At 37.5% G+C, this 17,222-nt stretch overlaps 1 protein-coding gene across 1 annotated transcript; it reads left to right on the forward strand.

The window, feature by feature from the left end:
* Positions 1–2,161: 2,161 nt before the first annotated feature.
* LOC149183875 (uncharacterized) lies at positions 2,162–4,265 on the forward strand. The gene is made up of 2 exons (XM_089415125.1): positions 2,162–3,721; positions 3,834–4,265. Exons 1-2 carry the CDS (start codon positions 2,162–2,164, stop codon positions 4,263–4,265), a joined length of 1,992 nt encoding a protein of 663 aa, XP_089271251.1.
* The last annotated feature ends 12,957 nt before the right edge of the window (positions 4,266–17,222 follow it).

The raw sequence follows: 17,222 nt of genomic DNA on the forward strand, positions 1-17,222 counted from the left end.
CTATTCAGACAAGTTAATGAAAAGGTTTTCTGATTAATCTCAGTTTGTATCAATTGCTCCGTTGATCTGAGTTCTCTTCGAGAAAACCTGACTCCTGGTGGTTTGGGCTCATTTCTTGGACAAAGTGTTGTCTTTCAATCTATATTAATTTAGTAAAATTACTTGTTACTTTCTCTTAGCTAATTGATCGTGTTGTTTCTTATCATTCATTTGATTTAGAGCAATAAGTAATACTTAATTATGCTTTTTGTTTCTTATGAAAACGCTATTTATTTCCTTAGTTGTTTCTTTAGTTGCAATTGTTATTTTCAATTGTTGCTTTCAAAGCATGATTGTTATTTCGATAAGCATAGGGTTATTTCACAAAATATTAGAGTAATCTTATTTTTAGATTGAATAATTGTGAGCTTCTCTTAATTAGGATCATAATTCATTGTGTGGTTTAATCGCAATTCTTTGAAGTAATGATTGATTTGATTTGATAAGTGGCACATTATTTAATTATAGTGTCGATTTTTGCTATTGGGTTGGAAGATAGATCATTCTAGGACCAATGTTAACTCCTAGTAGTCTCTTGCATAGATCTTACCGATTACATTGAAATAAAAATACGAATCCTAGGGTTGATATTAATGTTGATACTTGGTTGTTATTTTAAAAAATTTAGGAACCCAACATTTTAGCGTCGTTGCGAGAAGGTTGTCAAAAGAGAGTGCTATTGTACTAATGTCTGGCTGTTGATACATACCTAATTCCTTGGGGGCTAGATATTAAATATGGAAGGTAAGAACATGTGCATGCACGCTAGTAAAAGCTTGTGGTTGTGTTTTCCCTCGGTCAATAGTTTCAGAACATTCAGTATGCATGAATAGGAAGAAAATTGAATGTAGGAATAAAAAAGAAATAGGTCCAAAATGTGCTTCAACAAGCACTAAAAGCCATGGACAAATTGGCCTTGGACAATCAACCTTCATAAATGAAATCATTCTGAAAGAAAAATCTCAAGCTTTGGTATCCAAGTTATATTTATGATTTATTATTCTCTAAATAATAGTAGACAATTGTTCAGTTGTGATCAACATGACATATCCTCATATATTTTAGATTCGCCTTTTAAACATGTCATTACTTTCAAAGGTTCTCATACTTTTTTACTTTTTTTTGTTTTTTTTTTTTTTAATTTTTTACAAATCTAGTTTAACTACATTTTATGTTCCTTTTAAACTTAATTTTATTATTATAAATGGTAGATTAATTAAGTTGAAGCATACAAATACCATGCCATGATAGAGAGCACAAATTCCATGATTAATTACTCAATGACTCTTCTCTAGTATGTTCTACTCCTCTTTTTTTTAAATAATTTTTTTTCTATGTATATTTTAAGTTATATTTTTGGTTTATTGTTCTCTAAATAATAATAGAAAATTGTTCAGTTATCATGACATATGACTTTTTTTCTTAAATATGTTATTACTTTCATGACTTCTCATGTTTTTGTTTTTTCTAAAGCTTTCGTTATTTTCCAAAGTGGTTGGATCATCATTAACTTTGCAAATCTAATTTAACTATATTTTATTTTCCTTTTAAATTTATTTTTATAATTAAATATTATATAAATTATTTTTTTATTTGATCACTTCATATTAGATTAATAATATCAATAGATTATATTGATTGGTTCCATTTATAAATTTGATTGACTATTAAACCTATATCAACCGCATTTACTTGTTTAGTAAATAAAAAACTAGATTTAAAAGGGATGTAAAACAAATATCGAGTAAATACATGGTATTTAATATTTATACCAATCAACTTTTACCTCAAAGCAAATATTGACTAAATACATGGTATTTAATATTTGTACCAATCAACTTTTACCTCAATAGTTGGCTCTAGGTATGCCTAGTTCAATCTCACTTGCTAGGTACTTAGTTCGCAATGGTGAAGGGTCTCAGCCGCGTAAGGTCCTCGTCACTCCAAGGATGGCCCTTTGGGAATTTTATATATTAATGTCTCGTAGAAGCTAATTGGAGCACATCGGATTTTATATGTCAAGCTGAGCAGATCAGTGTTACTGAATAGAATCGTGCGGAGCTTCAGTTTCGTCAAACAAGATTTTGAACAAATCTCATTGCCTCAATAGCGCTCGTGCCCAATGTCGGGTGCTCAAGAGGATGCCAAATTTAGAGCAATCCCTGAGAGCAATATGATTGTGTTCGCCTTCCTGCTTGCCATTCTGGAAAGGTTCACCAACATTCTCGGAAAATTGAACTTCATTTGGGCTACCACTGTTCTCCTCGGAGGCTTCGCATCTTCCTTAAAACAAAAAGACTTCTGGGGCGTTAGCGTAATATTAGTGATTGAAGGAATTAGGATATTCGGCCGAAGGGGCGAGCTGCACACAAGTTCTTCTTATATTATGACCCGAATCAATTTCTATTTGTCTTATATACAAGAAATTTCGGGTCTAGTATGCGGGGCCTTGTCTCTCCGTGTAGTGTCAGACTACGGCCCCAGCCACCAAGCTCGGAATCGAAATGTGGCTCTCAGACTTTTCTACTCGGTGTCCATGGTGGAATCGGGTCTGATTCTGTTGGGATTCGTCCTCAGACTATGTAGCGGAATAACACCAGTGCTGTGGCCCCCGGAAGGAGTAATTCGTCGAGGCTTTCGAGAGATCTTGATAAGTAAATGGGTGTTGGAGGTGAAAAAAAAGTATAAACTCGACGACTCTCAAATCATCACGCTTTATATGTTTTTCCATCGTACATATTCTCGGTTCGTCAGTGGAAACATTTTCGACAGCTCGAAGATAAAAATTGTGGCGTACAGCGTGGAGCTGCTGCAGTCCAACAATGGTTATCAAAACCTGAAGGGTGCTAGATTACTATCCGGACTTGTGAAAGAGAATCCGCGCACATTAGAGAGGTTGAGGTCAATCGGAACAATGCGAAGTGCGGTGGAGATACTCATCGATATGCTCAATTGGGATTGGAAAGAATCTCCTGACGAGGGGATTCGGGTAGCGGCAGCAGAGAGCATCCAATCCTTGGTCCAGATAGGCCGGAATCGCACTCTGGTGACGGCCGCCCCTAATTCCATGGAATCGATAGCGTCTTTGCTAGACGATGGCAACCAGGTTGAAATCAATTCTAAGCAGAACAGAACTCAGTCATCGCCTGAATATCCTTACTCGGATTTGAGGAAGGTGGGGTTATGTATATTGAAAGAGTTGGCCAACGACCACGACAACCGCGCTAAGATGGGAAGCAACAGAGGGCTACTTCTCAAAATTATCGGACTCACAGAATCAAATTCCTCGGAATTACATTTGAAAATGCTGGCGATCGAGACGCTGACAAGTATTGCTCGCGACCAGGACTTCCGTGAGATCATCGGCTGCATTGATGGGGTTCTGCATAATTTATTCTCTCTCTTTCTCATGAAAATCACTATTGGTAATGTGGAGCTCGCCTGCAAGGCGGGAGAAGCCCTGGGTTTTCTTTCACTCGACAATAATCAGAACTGTGAAATAATGAAGAGCATTAGGCGAGCCTATTTCCGGAATTTGATCCCTCGCCTGATCTCCCTGTTGAACGACAAAGGGCGGGGTACTTATGCAGCGAGAATTCTTCGAAATCTATCTGCATATCTAGAGGCATATCCAGAGGCAAATAGCGTTGAATTGAACATGATCGGAGCAGCGGCGGCGCAGGTTGAATAGGGTGTTCATTTCTATAGTTTAAAAATTAAAGTCTTGCATCATACTTCATTCGCAAAAGAATTTGATCCTATAGATTCATTCCTTGCTTGTAATATTTTCACAGGTCGTGGATCTTGTGATGGAGAAAGAGGGAGTGCATCAGGAAGCAGCCATAGGACTGGCTGCTCAGATCTTCATGTCTCTAAGCGCAGAAGATTATGATCGTGTCATGAGCGAACCGCGGGCTGGATCGTTGATTTCGACGCTGCTGGATGTCCTCCGACAGCACGCATCAAGGGAACTTCCGAACATCAGGAGATTCAGCATCCTGCTCCTGATCGCTATTATGAGGATGGACATACGTACAATAGCAAGGGGATCACCATTAGAAATGGATTTGAGGAACGCTCTAAACGGAGTGATGAATACGTCGGTGTTGGAGAGTTACAGTACCTTCTCAGGCACGACAGGGTTAAGGAGTGACAGCATGGCCATTCCATTCCTCGCACAGTCTGCCATAGGATTGCTTGATAACCCAGACTTGCTTGATAACTAATACGTAGACTTAGAAGACTCTATCCAGTCCAGATTAAGTTAGAAGTTAGTGGCATGGTGTTGCCTGTTTGATCCGTTTTGTCAACACGGATACTTTATAGAGACGTAAAAGCCTCTACAGCTTTGTGGGTTCAAAAGCTTTTTTATTATCGTTAACCGCTAGTTCAAAGCTTCTTTTTGTTGCTCGTTTTTATAATAAAACAATCTCATCCTTTTTATAAGGACATTCTCAACAAACCAGCTATTTGTGTTAAAATATCTATTTGAGATATCTAATTTCTTCGCCGGTGTATTATTTTTTTTTAATTTCATTTATTTGAAATTTCATTGATTTATGGGGTTTACCTTTATTTTGTAATGATGTGATTTATGTTCATAGAGTATTGGGAATTCATAGGAATATTGTACTCAATATTTAGTGAGCCTATAATAGGGTTGATGTGCGGAGAGATTTTCAATACCAATCACATGAGCTACACTACATTTATTATTTTTAATATAATTCATAATATATAATCCATCATAAATATTTTGTATATTTTTCTTTTAATATTTTTAAATTGGAGGTAATTTTAATCCAGAGACACATTTGTGCTAATTTTTCTTTTAATATTTCTAAATTGGAGGTAATTTTAATCCAGCGACACATTTGTGCACATTAGATATAGTTTGAAGGGCTTTTTTATTCAACAACACATTTGTGCATATTAGATATAGTTTGAAGGGCTTTTTTAATTCAACAACAAATTTGTGCAGATTAGATATAGCTTGTAAGACTTTTTCCAGTTGGTTAGTTGGTTTCTCTTTAACATTCATGTATCCATTATGACTTTGTTTCGCTATTAAATATAATTTTGTGGACAAAATTTATGAAGTGGACAAAATTTATCATTTATATAAAAAATGAAAATGATTTTATGGGTTACAAAGTATGCAATTGCATATTTTTTAAATAATGTCTTATTATTATTATCATCTAAGAATGCAAAGTTGACATGAATTAGTTTTGGAGCTGAATTAATTTTGACATTGAATTAGTTTTGGGGTTGAATTACTTTTAGTTTTGATATTAAAAATTTAATTTATTTTTTGTTTATTAATAATTTGATTAATTTATATAGATTAGCTTACATTTAACAATTTAATGTTTCTAGTGATATAATATCCCATGTCAGTGTTGACATTGAATTAGTTTCCAAGCTAAATTAATTTTGAGAATGAATTATTTTTAGGGTTGAATTATTTTTAGTTTTGATATTAAAAATTTAATTTAATTTTTGTTTATTAATAATTTAATTCATTTATATAGATTAGCTTACATTTAACACTGTAATGTTTCTAGTGATATACGCCATGTCAGTGATGGACTCTCAACCATGTCAATTCATGTGCTATGACAATCACATCTACTATTCATATGATCTTAGGAATAACCCAGTAGCTAATATCAAGGAAATGTATTCCACTTCTATTTACATATAAGAATATTTTGACCAATCAACTTTTTAAAATTAACTAATGATGTACCTTGTTATAACTTATGGACTAAAATTGATTGTAACCTTGTAACTTAAGTCTTTCGGTGATGGACTATTAACCATGTTAATTCATGTGCTATGGCAATCACATCTACTATTCATATGATCTTAGGAATAACCTAGTAGCTAATATCAAGGAACGTATTCCACTTCTATTTACATATAGGACTATTTTGACCAATCAACTTTTTAAAACCAATGATGTGCATTGTTATAACTTACATATTGATTGAAACCTTGTAACGTAAGTCTTAACATAAACATTGACTTATAAGAGAAATTTTCTGGTTGTTTATAACAATTAGTTTAATTTCAAGATTTTAGTGGTTTTAGATGTAAAGGATTTGTTTTGTAGTCATCAACGAATATTTTATTTTTAGCTTATTCAGTTTTATAGGTTTTCTACAAATTTGAATTTGATCTTTTTTTATTAAAATAAATTTATGTTAATATGGTTTTAATAATAATATTATATTTTTACACACACATATAACTTTATATATTAATTATATATACATATATCAATACATTTATAATTTAAAAGATTTAATCGTTTTCAATTTTTAATAAATACTGAATTTAAATAAATTTATGTTTAATAAAATCCCAATTATACTGTCGTATATTATCCATACTTCCATGATATGGTGTGCTCCTTGTCATGTTTCTCAACTTATAATTAGGTTAAGCTAGTCTCAAGTCAATTAACCAAGCTTTATTCTATGCTTTACAAGAAATCCAGAGTCAAACCATTCGTACTATATTCTCTGCTTTATAGTAAACTTGGAAAATGAGAAAAGAAATCCTAATCCTAGGTTAAGTTATTCACATGTGAAACCCAAAGAAGCAGAAATATTACCCAAAGTGTTAATGATAGTGTACACGATCATTCTATAAGTTTCAGAGTCAACCACTTTTGTATGTGTCTCCATGGGGAATGATTCCACCAACTTCCACGTAGTTATGGTATGTGTCACAGTCACAACTCTCCCAACATGTCAAACGCAGTAATGGTTGGAGGAAAACAATATGTGGTGCACATCTTCAATTCTCAATCAATCGAGATAGCTTTCGAGTTGAGTGGACAACTAGTGTTGTTATACCTTTCCACAAAACCAGAGATATTAATAATCCTTCCAACTACAGTACTATTAGGATCAACCCTCTTCTTGGAAAACTTTTTGGGAGCATGCTAGAGTGCAGAATCAACTAATGGGCACAAAAAGAGCAAAGGGATAGTCTGGCTTCAGGCCTAAAGATTCTACCATTGATCATTGCATCACTCTAAGACACTTCACTGAAAAATTTTGGGACAATCAAGGTGGGGCAGCATGTTGTTGCTTTGTTGATTTCAAAAAAGCCTTTGATATTGTCCCTAGAGATAAACTATGACACAAAATGGAAGACCTAAAGGTCTCAAAGGAATATAGGGCATATTTTCATAAGCTTTATGAGAGGGTTAGAGCCAAAATCATAACAAAAGAAGGCATGTCTGAATGTTTTGACAGTGACATAGGAGTCAAACAGGGATGTCCTCTTTCTCCCACATTAGTTTTTTTATATATTGGTAAGCTTGAAGAGTGGATAAACAATACCAAAGGAGAAGGCATCCAACTAGCAAGATATGTGGTGAAACTACTTTTATATGTAGATGACCTTATTCTTATCACTAAATGGCCACTAGAGTTGAGAGAACACTTGAAAGCTCTAGAACCGTTTTGTCAAGAGGTGGGAATGCAAGTTAATACCAGCAAAACTAAAGTCATGATTTTTTTCTTTGAAAAGAAAGAAGCATCAGGGTACTTTTCTCTTTGAGGGTAGCCACTTGGAGGTGGTAGATGAGTACAAGTATTTGGGAATTGACTTTCACTATAGGCTTACTTGGGATACATGTAGATCAAAGAGAATCCAAGGAGTGTGGAAAGCTTCTTCTACGCTAGAGTAAGGTTATCCTTTAAGAGTTGGAGAACTTGTTGCTGATGCTCAATGTGATCTTCCACTGCTTGAACCTTAGAATTTTCTCTTAAATATGATGTGATAGATGGTGGATGATATCCATAAAGTGTCATAAATGGGGTCATTTATGTTGCAGTATGGAAGGAAGTGTTATACCACCATTCAACTCGAGGTAACCACTTGACCCATTTTGTTTATTTATCAGATACAAAGTAATGAAGATATCCTTCCAAACATTTGTTCACAATCTCAGTTTGCCCATCAGATTGAGGATGATAAGATGATCTATGAGCTAATTGAGTACCAAGACTGGAAAATAATTCTGTCCAAAAATTTCCAGTGAAAATGGGATCTCTGTCACTTACTATAATCTTTGGATTTTCATAAAACTTTTGAATTGTTTCCATAATTGCAGTAGCAATTGTACTGCCTTTAAAAGGATGAGAAAATGCACAAAAGTGTTCATACTTGGTAAGTCTATCAAGTACCACCATGATAGCACGATTTCCTTTAGACTTGGGTAAACCTGTGATAAAATCTATTGAGACCTCCTCCCAACGTTGACATGGAATGACTAAAGGTTGTAACATGCTCGAGGTCTTAATTGTCTCAACTTTATTTTGTTAGAAAACTAAACATTGTGCCACAAAATTCTGAATATGAGATGTAAGGCCATCCCAAAAATATTCCTTCTTGACCCTATGGTAAGTTTTTAAAAATCCTGAGTGCCCTCCTAAGGGAGAGGTGCACAATTCCAAATTTTTTTTTTTTGAGTTGGGAATTTTTACAAATATATAAGCGACCTTTGTACCATAATGAATCATTTTTCCAGCTAAATGTATTAGATGTAATGGGATCTTGCTGCAACTTTTGAATGAGTGACCAAACCTCTTCATCATTCTTCCATTCATCCCTTGGTGTAGTTATCCACTCAGGTTGGTTAATAGAAATGCCACAAAGCAATGCTTCCACATCCTCATCCTTTCTTGAGAGTGCATCTACAACAACATTTTGCTTCCCTTTTTTGTAGATGATTTCAAAGTCATAACCTAACATCTTTGTCACCCATTTTTGCTGCTCTTTTGAAGATGACATTTTCTCCAAACAATATTTAAGATTATCATGATATGTTTTTATCTTGAAGTGTCTTCCGATTAGGTAAGGTCGTCATTGCTTTAGTGAATGTAGTACTGCCAACATTTCCTTCTCATAAATAGGTTTCTGTAAATACTTTCCTTTGATTAGACGACTTTCAAAAGAAATGGGTCTTCCTTCTTGCATTAAAACAAAACCAATTCCGATTTTTTTGTTTAGAGCTCTTATTGAAAGAAAGAAAAGATATGTTGGAAAGGGATTTGAAACATGGTGAAAGGAGAGAACAGTGAACAGCGGACGAATAGCTAGGGTTTCAGGTTTCTGAGCTCCATGGAGGCGCGCAAAGGGGGGAGCTCCACTCCCTCCTACAGGCAAGCAGTGGCCAGTCGTGGTAAGAAACCTTTAGAATCTGTTAGAGGGCCTGTAGGAGAAAGGAAAAAGAATCTGGAAGAGGATCAGGATTTTACCAAACCAAGGGAGGTCAATAGCATGAAAGACAATGAGGAAGAAGACAAGAAACATGGAGCAAAAAACAAGGCACAGAAGGGGCCATGTAAACCCAAGACTGAGGTCACTCCCAGAGTAGTTTTAAATGATCCTACTCTGCAGGAACATAGGGACCACATGCAGACCTATGCTATCATTTGTAAATTCATGGGATTATGGCCCGTTGAAAAGGAATTACAAACATGGATTAAATACAATTGGAAACCGAAAGGAAGCATAGACCTACACCTTGGGTCAAAGGGATTCTTCACTATGGTCTTTACAAATATTGAGGTCAAAGACCAGGTGTTTGAAGGAGGACCCTACTTCTATGCGGCAGCAAGCCTCTACATGCAGCCGTGGATGATGAATTTTATCCTGGAGCGAGAAAATTTTACTTCAGTCCCGGTCTGGGTAAGACTCTACTCCCTACCTCTTGATTAGTGGAAAACAAAATCGTTATTTGCCATAGGTAATAAACTAGGGCATTTTGTTAAAGCCTTTGAGGCCACCAGAAGGGGAAAATATACTTCCTTCGCAAGAATATGTGTGGAGATGGACCTATCGGGAGCCCTACTAGATGAGGTTATCTTGGAAGTTTTTGATGAAGAATGGGTGCAAACAATAGATTATGAACATATTCCTTTCAGATGTCGCAGATGCCATGAGTATGGGCACCTATTTAGAGAGTGCCCTCTCAGCAAAACAGAGAACAAAAGTTAAGAAACCACAATGAAGGACACTGAAATCTTTCACAAAGTGGGACATAGAGGAAAAGGGGGCAAAAGGGGGCCAAAGCAACAACAAACAGAAGGGCAACAGGCCAGTCTAAACAGGTTCCAAGTTCTCGAAGAAGAGGAAGAAATACCAAAAGCAGATCAGGTAATGGAAGGAAGCTCAGGGGAGAAGGAGAAAGAAGAAGATAGGGAACAAGCACAGGATGTTACTAAACAGAAGGAAACAATGTTGAGTGATGGGGAACTTGAGATGGATCAAGAAATGACTCAGAGTGAGATGGAAACGGAGGATAATGAACTGCAGGAGATTCTAGAAAGAGAAAACCTAGATCTGGAAGGATTCTTGAAATAGGGCACCATTGGAGGGGTAGACTCAGTACCTCAAGAAGAGTTCAACCGAGTACAACAACTGTTTCTATGGAAAACTCAGGCCAAAGAGCTGGAAAGGCAAAGAACCAATGAAAGGTAGGGCAACGAAGGAGTGAAAACTATGAAAACCACACCAGGATTAGCTCTCGGAAACCTAGGAAAGAGAAGAGGCAGGAAAAAGCAGAACAAGCTATTGATGGAATGTGGAAGGCTAATGATAGATTCAGGTAAGATGAAAGATCTATCTAGTTACTCTTTCACAAATCTTTAATAATGAAGTTCACAACTTGGAATATCAGAGGTTTAGGTAGTAAAAGAAAACAAAGAATACTTATCAATAAAATGAAACAAGAAGCTCCGGATATGATCATTATCCAGGAAACTAAATGATCCATTCAAAAATCAAATAAATTCATAGCAAATGGCTCAATAGATTTGAGTTTCTAGAAGTTAAGGCAGATAATACAACAGGAGGCATACTCACTCTTTGGAACCCCCAAAAGATTGGCATAATAGATGCTGAGGCATCTAGGAATTATTTATCAGTGATTATTCAGCCTGTGGGAGACAGCGAGACTTATTTGGTCATGAATGTTTATGGCCCACAAAGACTGGATGACAAACTCAGATTTCTAGGTTCTCTTGTAGAACTAAGAGATAGACATGCATGAGTTCCATGGATCATGGGAGGGGACTTCAACATGATCAAATCACTTTCGCAAAAAAAAGGGGGAACAAGAACTTTAAGCAAAGATTCTACAACATTTCAAGCTTTCATAGATAATATGAAGCTAGTTAACACGGAAATGAATAATGGCCTCTTTACTTGGAACAACAAGAGAGGAGGGGAGTCTCAAGTAGCCTCAAAGTTAGATAGATTCATTATTTCAGAATTCTCCCCTTTGGTGGCTCGGACCATTGGCCTGTTCAAATGGAGGTACAGGGTATTGGAACCCCTAAGAATAGACCTTTCAGATTTGAGAATATTTGGCTTACCCACCCAGATTTTATCAGCAATATAGCAAGATGGTGGAAAGAAGATCTGCATATTCGGGGAACAAGAATGTTTCTGCTCCACAAAAGACTAAAATACATCAAGCTCAGACTCAAAGACTGGAACAAGAATGAATTTCAAAATATTTTTGCAGCGAAAAAATAAGTTGAAAATAAAATGCAGAAACTCAATCAAACTCTTATTACAGAGGGCTTTGATAGAGGTAGAGATGAACAAGTCGCCAAACTTCATCAAGGCTGGGAGAACTTATGTAAACAAGAGGAAATATATTAGAGACAAAAATCTAGAGTGAAATGGCTAAAAGAAGGGGAACAAAACACCAGTTTTTTTCCACAGATCCATCATGGCAAACAGATCCCACAATAGGATCTCTTCAATCAAGGATGAGGGAGGTCATCTTCATAATTCCCATGAAGAGATTGAAACTGTGTTAGTCCAGCACTTTCAAGGTATAGCGAAGGAGACCAATGCAAACAGAGATCATTTTATCAGAGACTTAACAAGGCATATACCTAGACTAGTATCAAGAGAGGATAATTTCAATCTCAACAGGCCAGTGACTAAAGAGGAGGTAAGTGAGGCAGTTAAGGAGATGCAGAATGGCAAAGCGCCAGGACCTGATGGTTTTAATGTGGATTTCTTTAAAGCCTATTGGAGCATTGTTAAACAAGATATTATGAATGTAGTGGAGGATTCCAGGTTGGATAGAACCATTCTGAAGGCGCTCAATACTTCTTTCATCTCCTTGATCCCCAAACAGGATAATGCTCAAACTCTGGACAGGTTCAGACCCATAGCTTTGTGCAATGTGGTGTATAAAATAATATCCAAAGTGGTTGCCAATAGACTAAAACCCCTTCTTCCTACTCTAGTTTCTGTGGAGCAATCAGGTTATGTGGAGGGTAGACAAATTCTCAACAACATCATTCAAGTGCATGAAGTGGTACATTCATTGTTAAGAAATAGGAAGGCGGGAATGATCATGCAATTGGACCTTGCCAAAGCTTATGATAAATTGAATTGGACCTATATTAGGAAGGTCCTTCTAGCCTTTGGCTTCGATCATAACTAGGTGAGATGGGTTATGGCATTGGTCACTTCCTCTAGCTTTTCAATTTTGGTCAATGGTTCTCCTTCCAAGACCTTTACTCCTTCAAGAGGTCTCAGACAGGGAGATCCACTCTCTCCCTTTCTCTTTATCCTCATGATGGAAGGACTTGGGCGATCTATCAAGCATGCGAAAGAAGGGGGTAACATCAAGGGTATCCAACTTTCTGAAACTAGAAAAGCTTTGTCCCATCAACAATTTGTTGATGACACTATGTTGCAGGGAGTCCCCACGGTAAAAGAAGCTCTTTCTTATAAATAAATCCTACGTGACTTTGCCATGGCCACAGGTATGGAGGTAAATCTATCCAAATATAAGATTTTTTTCTTTAATACTAATATCGCTATTCAGAGAAATATCTCTAGAATTTTGGGCTTGTTACACTAAAAAATGTCACCTTGACTACTTACAGTTAGTATGGCTCAAATCAACAGTCATGCTACCCTCTTAGGCAAGTCTCATGCCTCTGTTATCCATCTCAAACTCAAAGAAGAGAGAAAGTCTTGTAAAAACTATGTTTATCTCTGGGGTCGCAGGTTCTCTCAAGCCTTACCTGCGGGGACGCTGACAATGTTCACAAAGTCTGCGTCTTTAGACGCTCTATATGTCAAAGGACAGGTGCGTCCTTCTGTAAAAGGCAAAATGCGCAAGTTTCATCTTTAAAAAGTTACTTGTGGTTACTTCTAGAACATTCTAGAGGTCGGTTTGATGAAATGGATGCGCCTCCAGTTGGTTCATGTATCTCTATTAAGGGGGAACTTATCCCATCAATAAGGGAGCTATCCCACCCAAAGAGGGGGATGATCCCATTGATGGTGGACCTGAATAACCTCTTTACAGCACTATAAATAAAGGCATTGAGCCAGAAGGAGGGGAGGTTGGAGCTATACATTTTCTTTGGGTAAATGCTGCAGGATTTAGGTCTTCCATTAGAGCCTTTGTGAGGAGAGATTGTCTTCGCTTGATTCTACTTGGGAGAGGGTGAGCTTTGTCAAAGTAGAGGAAAACCCTTGATGGACCCTGGGAGGAACTTGCACAACACCAAGGCCAGGTTGTAAGAGTTTCTTTGTTTCGTTATTAATACAAACTGGTTTATTTTTCTCAATAGCTTGTGTTAATGAGTTATTTCATGTGTTCCTTGGTCTGCATGTTGAATATATGTTTTATTATATGAAATGCAAGTGCTTGGTAATTGTTTGATTGTTTGTGGTTGCAGGAATTGACTTGAAGGAGGAGCTCATCCGGATCGTCAAGAACGAACTTCAACAACAGCGTTTTGGAATAAGGTAAGCCTAAACACTTGTAGTTTTCATATTGTAAAAGGTGTATTTAGAGAAAGATCACTCCATTTTGTCTTGTTTGTCATTATAATGTCTTAGACTTCTAGGAAGGTCAGATGTGTCCGCACCCTTGACCAATTCCGTGTGACAAATTGGCGACTCCGCTGGGGAATCCATTAATGAGAGAGTCTTTTCCTTTATATGAACTTTGCTTTGAGAAAATCATTTTTATTTTCTGGTTTTTGACTGTGAGAATTAGTATTTGGGTGGCTTAGCTTTAGATTTAGTTAGATTTGGTTTTTCTTCATTTTTCCAGAGAGACGCACCCTCTGAGTTCTGCACAGTGCGTCTTTGGACGCGCTGTTGCCGTCTGCACAGAGCGGGCCCGCGCCTGTTCTAACGGGTTGCCTGCGTCTTCCTGTAAACTTTAAGAAAATTCCATTTTTGCTTTAAATTGCTTTTAGATTTTGATTTTCCTTAGTGTTTCCTGCCCAGATCCTTTAGTACCCTGTCAAGAATTTTCACCTGAACTTGTTTTGTGAGCTTTGAGTGTTTTAGTGGATTTCAACGAAGTTTAGGCCTAGGGTTTGATTTTTGAATAGGTCTTGTAGTGACTTTGATAGTAGAAAGTTGTCCAACCTTAGATCTCTCTGGTTAGTCAACCTTCTTAGAGGTCGGACCTGTCGTAAAGTCTCCTTGTGTGAGCAACTTGCCATTTGAGTTGTTTTGGGTCAAATTTCGATTTGCTTGTTTATAAAGTATTGATTTCCATTTTACAAAAAGAACAAAAAGATTAGAATTTTGTTTTGGCTAGTTTTTGGTTCTGCAATAAGCTAGTCCTTGATTTGATTGTGATCAAGTAAAACACCTTAGAATAATCATTGTTAGTTTTGGCCTCGTTAAGATTGCTTAGAGTAAATTTGCCCTTAGTTTGCTTATGAGTGCATTTTCATAGATTTTAAGAGTTGTTAAGATTGATTTTTGGTTATATTAGATTTATTTGCTTTATTAAAAGAAAAATACAAAAACATCTTCTTAAAAAGTCTTGTTTCAAGTAGCTTTTTGTTTTTGAAAGAAGAAAAGAGTTTTTTCGTGCATGTAAAGAGAGGTTACGTTTTTATGCTTGGAAAAGAAAAACGAATTGTTTCTTTGATTGTCTTCAATTAAGAAGTTGCTTTTATAAAGATTGCATTCTCTCAACTTTTTAGTTAAGCAATTCATCGAAAAAGTAAAGTAGTGGGTAAATCATCCTAGGTGCATTTTGTAGTGGTTTCGAGTCGAGTCAACACACCACTGGTTTCACTTCCATCACCTTTTGACTTAAGAAACAACCTTAAAAGTAACGCTTAAATTAAAATCAATCTAGTAATCTTTATTTTTCTAGGGCTCTGAAACGCCAACATAGCTTAGGCTAGGGTCTTGGAGTAGGTGAGTACTGAACTCTCCAAGACTACAAAACCAAACAGATAGTTTATCTTAAGTAGATTAAATCCAATTGTTTCAGTTACATTCTGGGAAAGCTCCTCTTAAAGGAGAAGCACGAGCTCGTGTCCGAACCAGTGAGGGGATCATTCCTCCCTCGTTGGGAACGACGCCAGGCAGTACGTATTACAAACGGTAAACCTCGGATTAACCATTGTCGAGGAGCCAGGGGTCACTTATCGGTAAACCTTGGATTGTTGTCAAGGAGCCGGTAAGGGGATTGGAGCTTGTTACTCTGCCCTTGCGTGCTGTCGGAGTTTAGACTGTTCCCCCAGGTGTAATTGTTGTGATTGGTAACTTTAGTGACCATAATCTTTAGGGTTCTACCGAGGTGACGGTGGAGGGAAGGTCCCACTGTACCTGGAGCAGACGTCGGTTATACTCACTTGGATTTTCCGGGGGGTTCACTTCACTTCGAGACGGTTAAAGTGGAGGAACTTGTGCCGGTCTATTCATTAAGCAGGTTGCCGGGGTAACTGTTCCACCCGCCATTTCTGTACTGAATCCAGCGAGGTTGGATTTCATCACCAACTAGCGCTTTTGGTCCGGAAGACTACTGTTTGTGTGTGCTTTGACGCTCTAGATTATTTAGGCGTGTGCTTCAAATTGTTTGGTTCTTTAGAAGACTTTAGGTGGTTTGATTTGAAATTTTTACTTTGTTTTCGTGTGTTGTAGTTAAAAATCTTTAATTGTGGCGGAATTACCGAGACAGTCCCGTAGACTTCGGGGCAAGTCTCCTGAGATTGTTACCGGAATAGATTTGTTAAGAAAACTCCGTAAATCGTGGGGTGAATCTCCTGAAGACATTCCGGGTCATTTAGAAGGGTTAAAAGTCCTTGTAACTCCTCCTAGTGGCAGTAGAGTAGGTTCACCTGAAGAAGGAGAATCTTCCTTGGTAGTCCATCCAGATTACCAAAGTTTAGGAACAGGTTACAATCCCGAAGCTGTTACAGTTTCCGAGCTTGCTGGTAGTTTTTCATCTGCCAGTGAAACAGGCGAAGAACCTGAAATTTCCGAACCTGTTACTCCAACTCCTAGTGTTCCTGATTCACCAAGAATAGAAAGAATTATCACCGAAAATCTTCCTGTTGGATTAATTTCTATAGAAGAACTTGTTCCAGAGGAAGAAACAGGCGTTTCTGATTCTGAAGATCTAATTACCCTTGATCTAAGGGAGCGTGAATCCATCTTTTACAGTCCTCCTAGGAGTGAATCTTGGTACCTTGCATTAACCAATATTTTAGACAACTCAGTAGGTTTTTCTACACCTCGTACTCCTTTTCCACCTAGAGGAATTCATTCTCCTGTAAATATGTCTGGTCAGTCATCTGTGTTTTCGCAAAGTCCCGAATCATTTTTACATGGCGGTCCTTCTGTTCCTACTGGGTATCAATCACTTTCTGGTACCTTTGCGGGAGCATCTCCTCAACCCATTGATCATGGGTTATTAGTTGGAAACAGTGGTAATGTACCATTGAGTATAGGTGACGTTTATATGATGTCAGGTTCAACTCCCATTAACCAACCTCAAGGTGGCCAATTACCGCCTGGGGGGCAACCTTCGTTAATGCCTGGGGGGCAACCTCAAGGTACTTCATTCGTGACTGGGGGGCAACCTCAAGGGTATCAACCCCAAGGGTATCAACCCCAGCCTCAATATGTACCCCAAAATCAACCTCAGTATCAATATCAACCTCAAGGATGGCAACCTCAAGGATGGCAACCCCAAGGGTATCAACCCCAAGGGTACCAACCTCAAGGATACCAACCCCAAGGTCAAGGTCAACCCCAGTACTCGTATTTACCTCAAGGTTATCAACCTACGGGTCAATACCCTGGTCAAGGTTATCAACCACCTCAAGGGCAATCATATGGGACTGCACCTTACAATT

This window comes from Pinus tabuliformis, chromosome 3_2 (assembly GCF_031772625.1).
Source record: "Pinus tabuliformis cultivar Carrire ecotype Pingquan chromosome 3_2, CPIR1, whole genome shotgun sequence".
Taxonomy (NCBI): Eukaryota; Viridiplantae; Streptophyta; class Pinopsida; order Pinales; family Pinaceae; genus Pinus; species Pinus tabuliformis.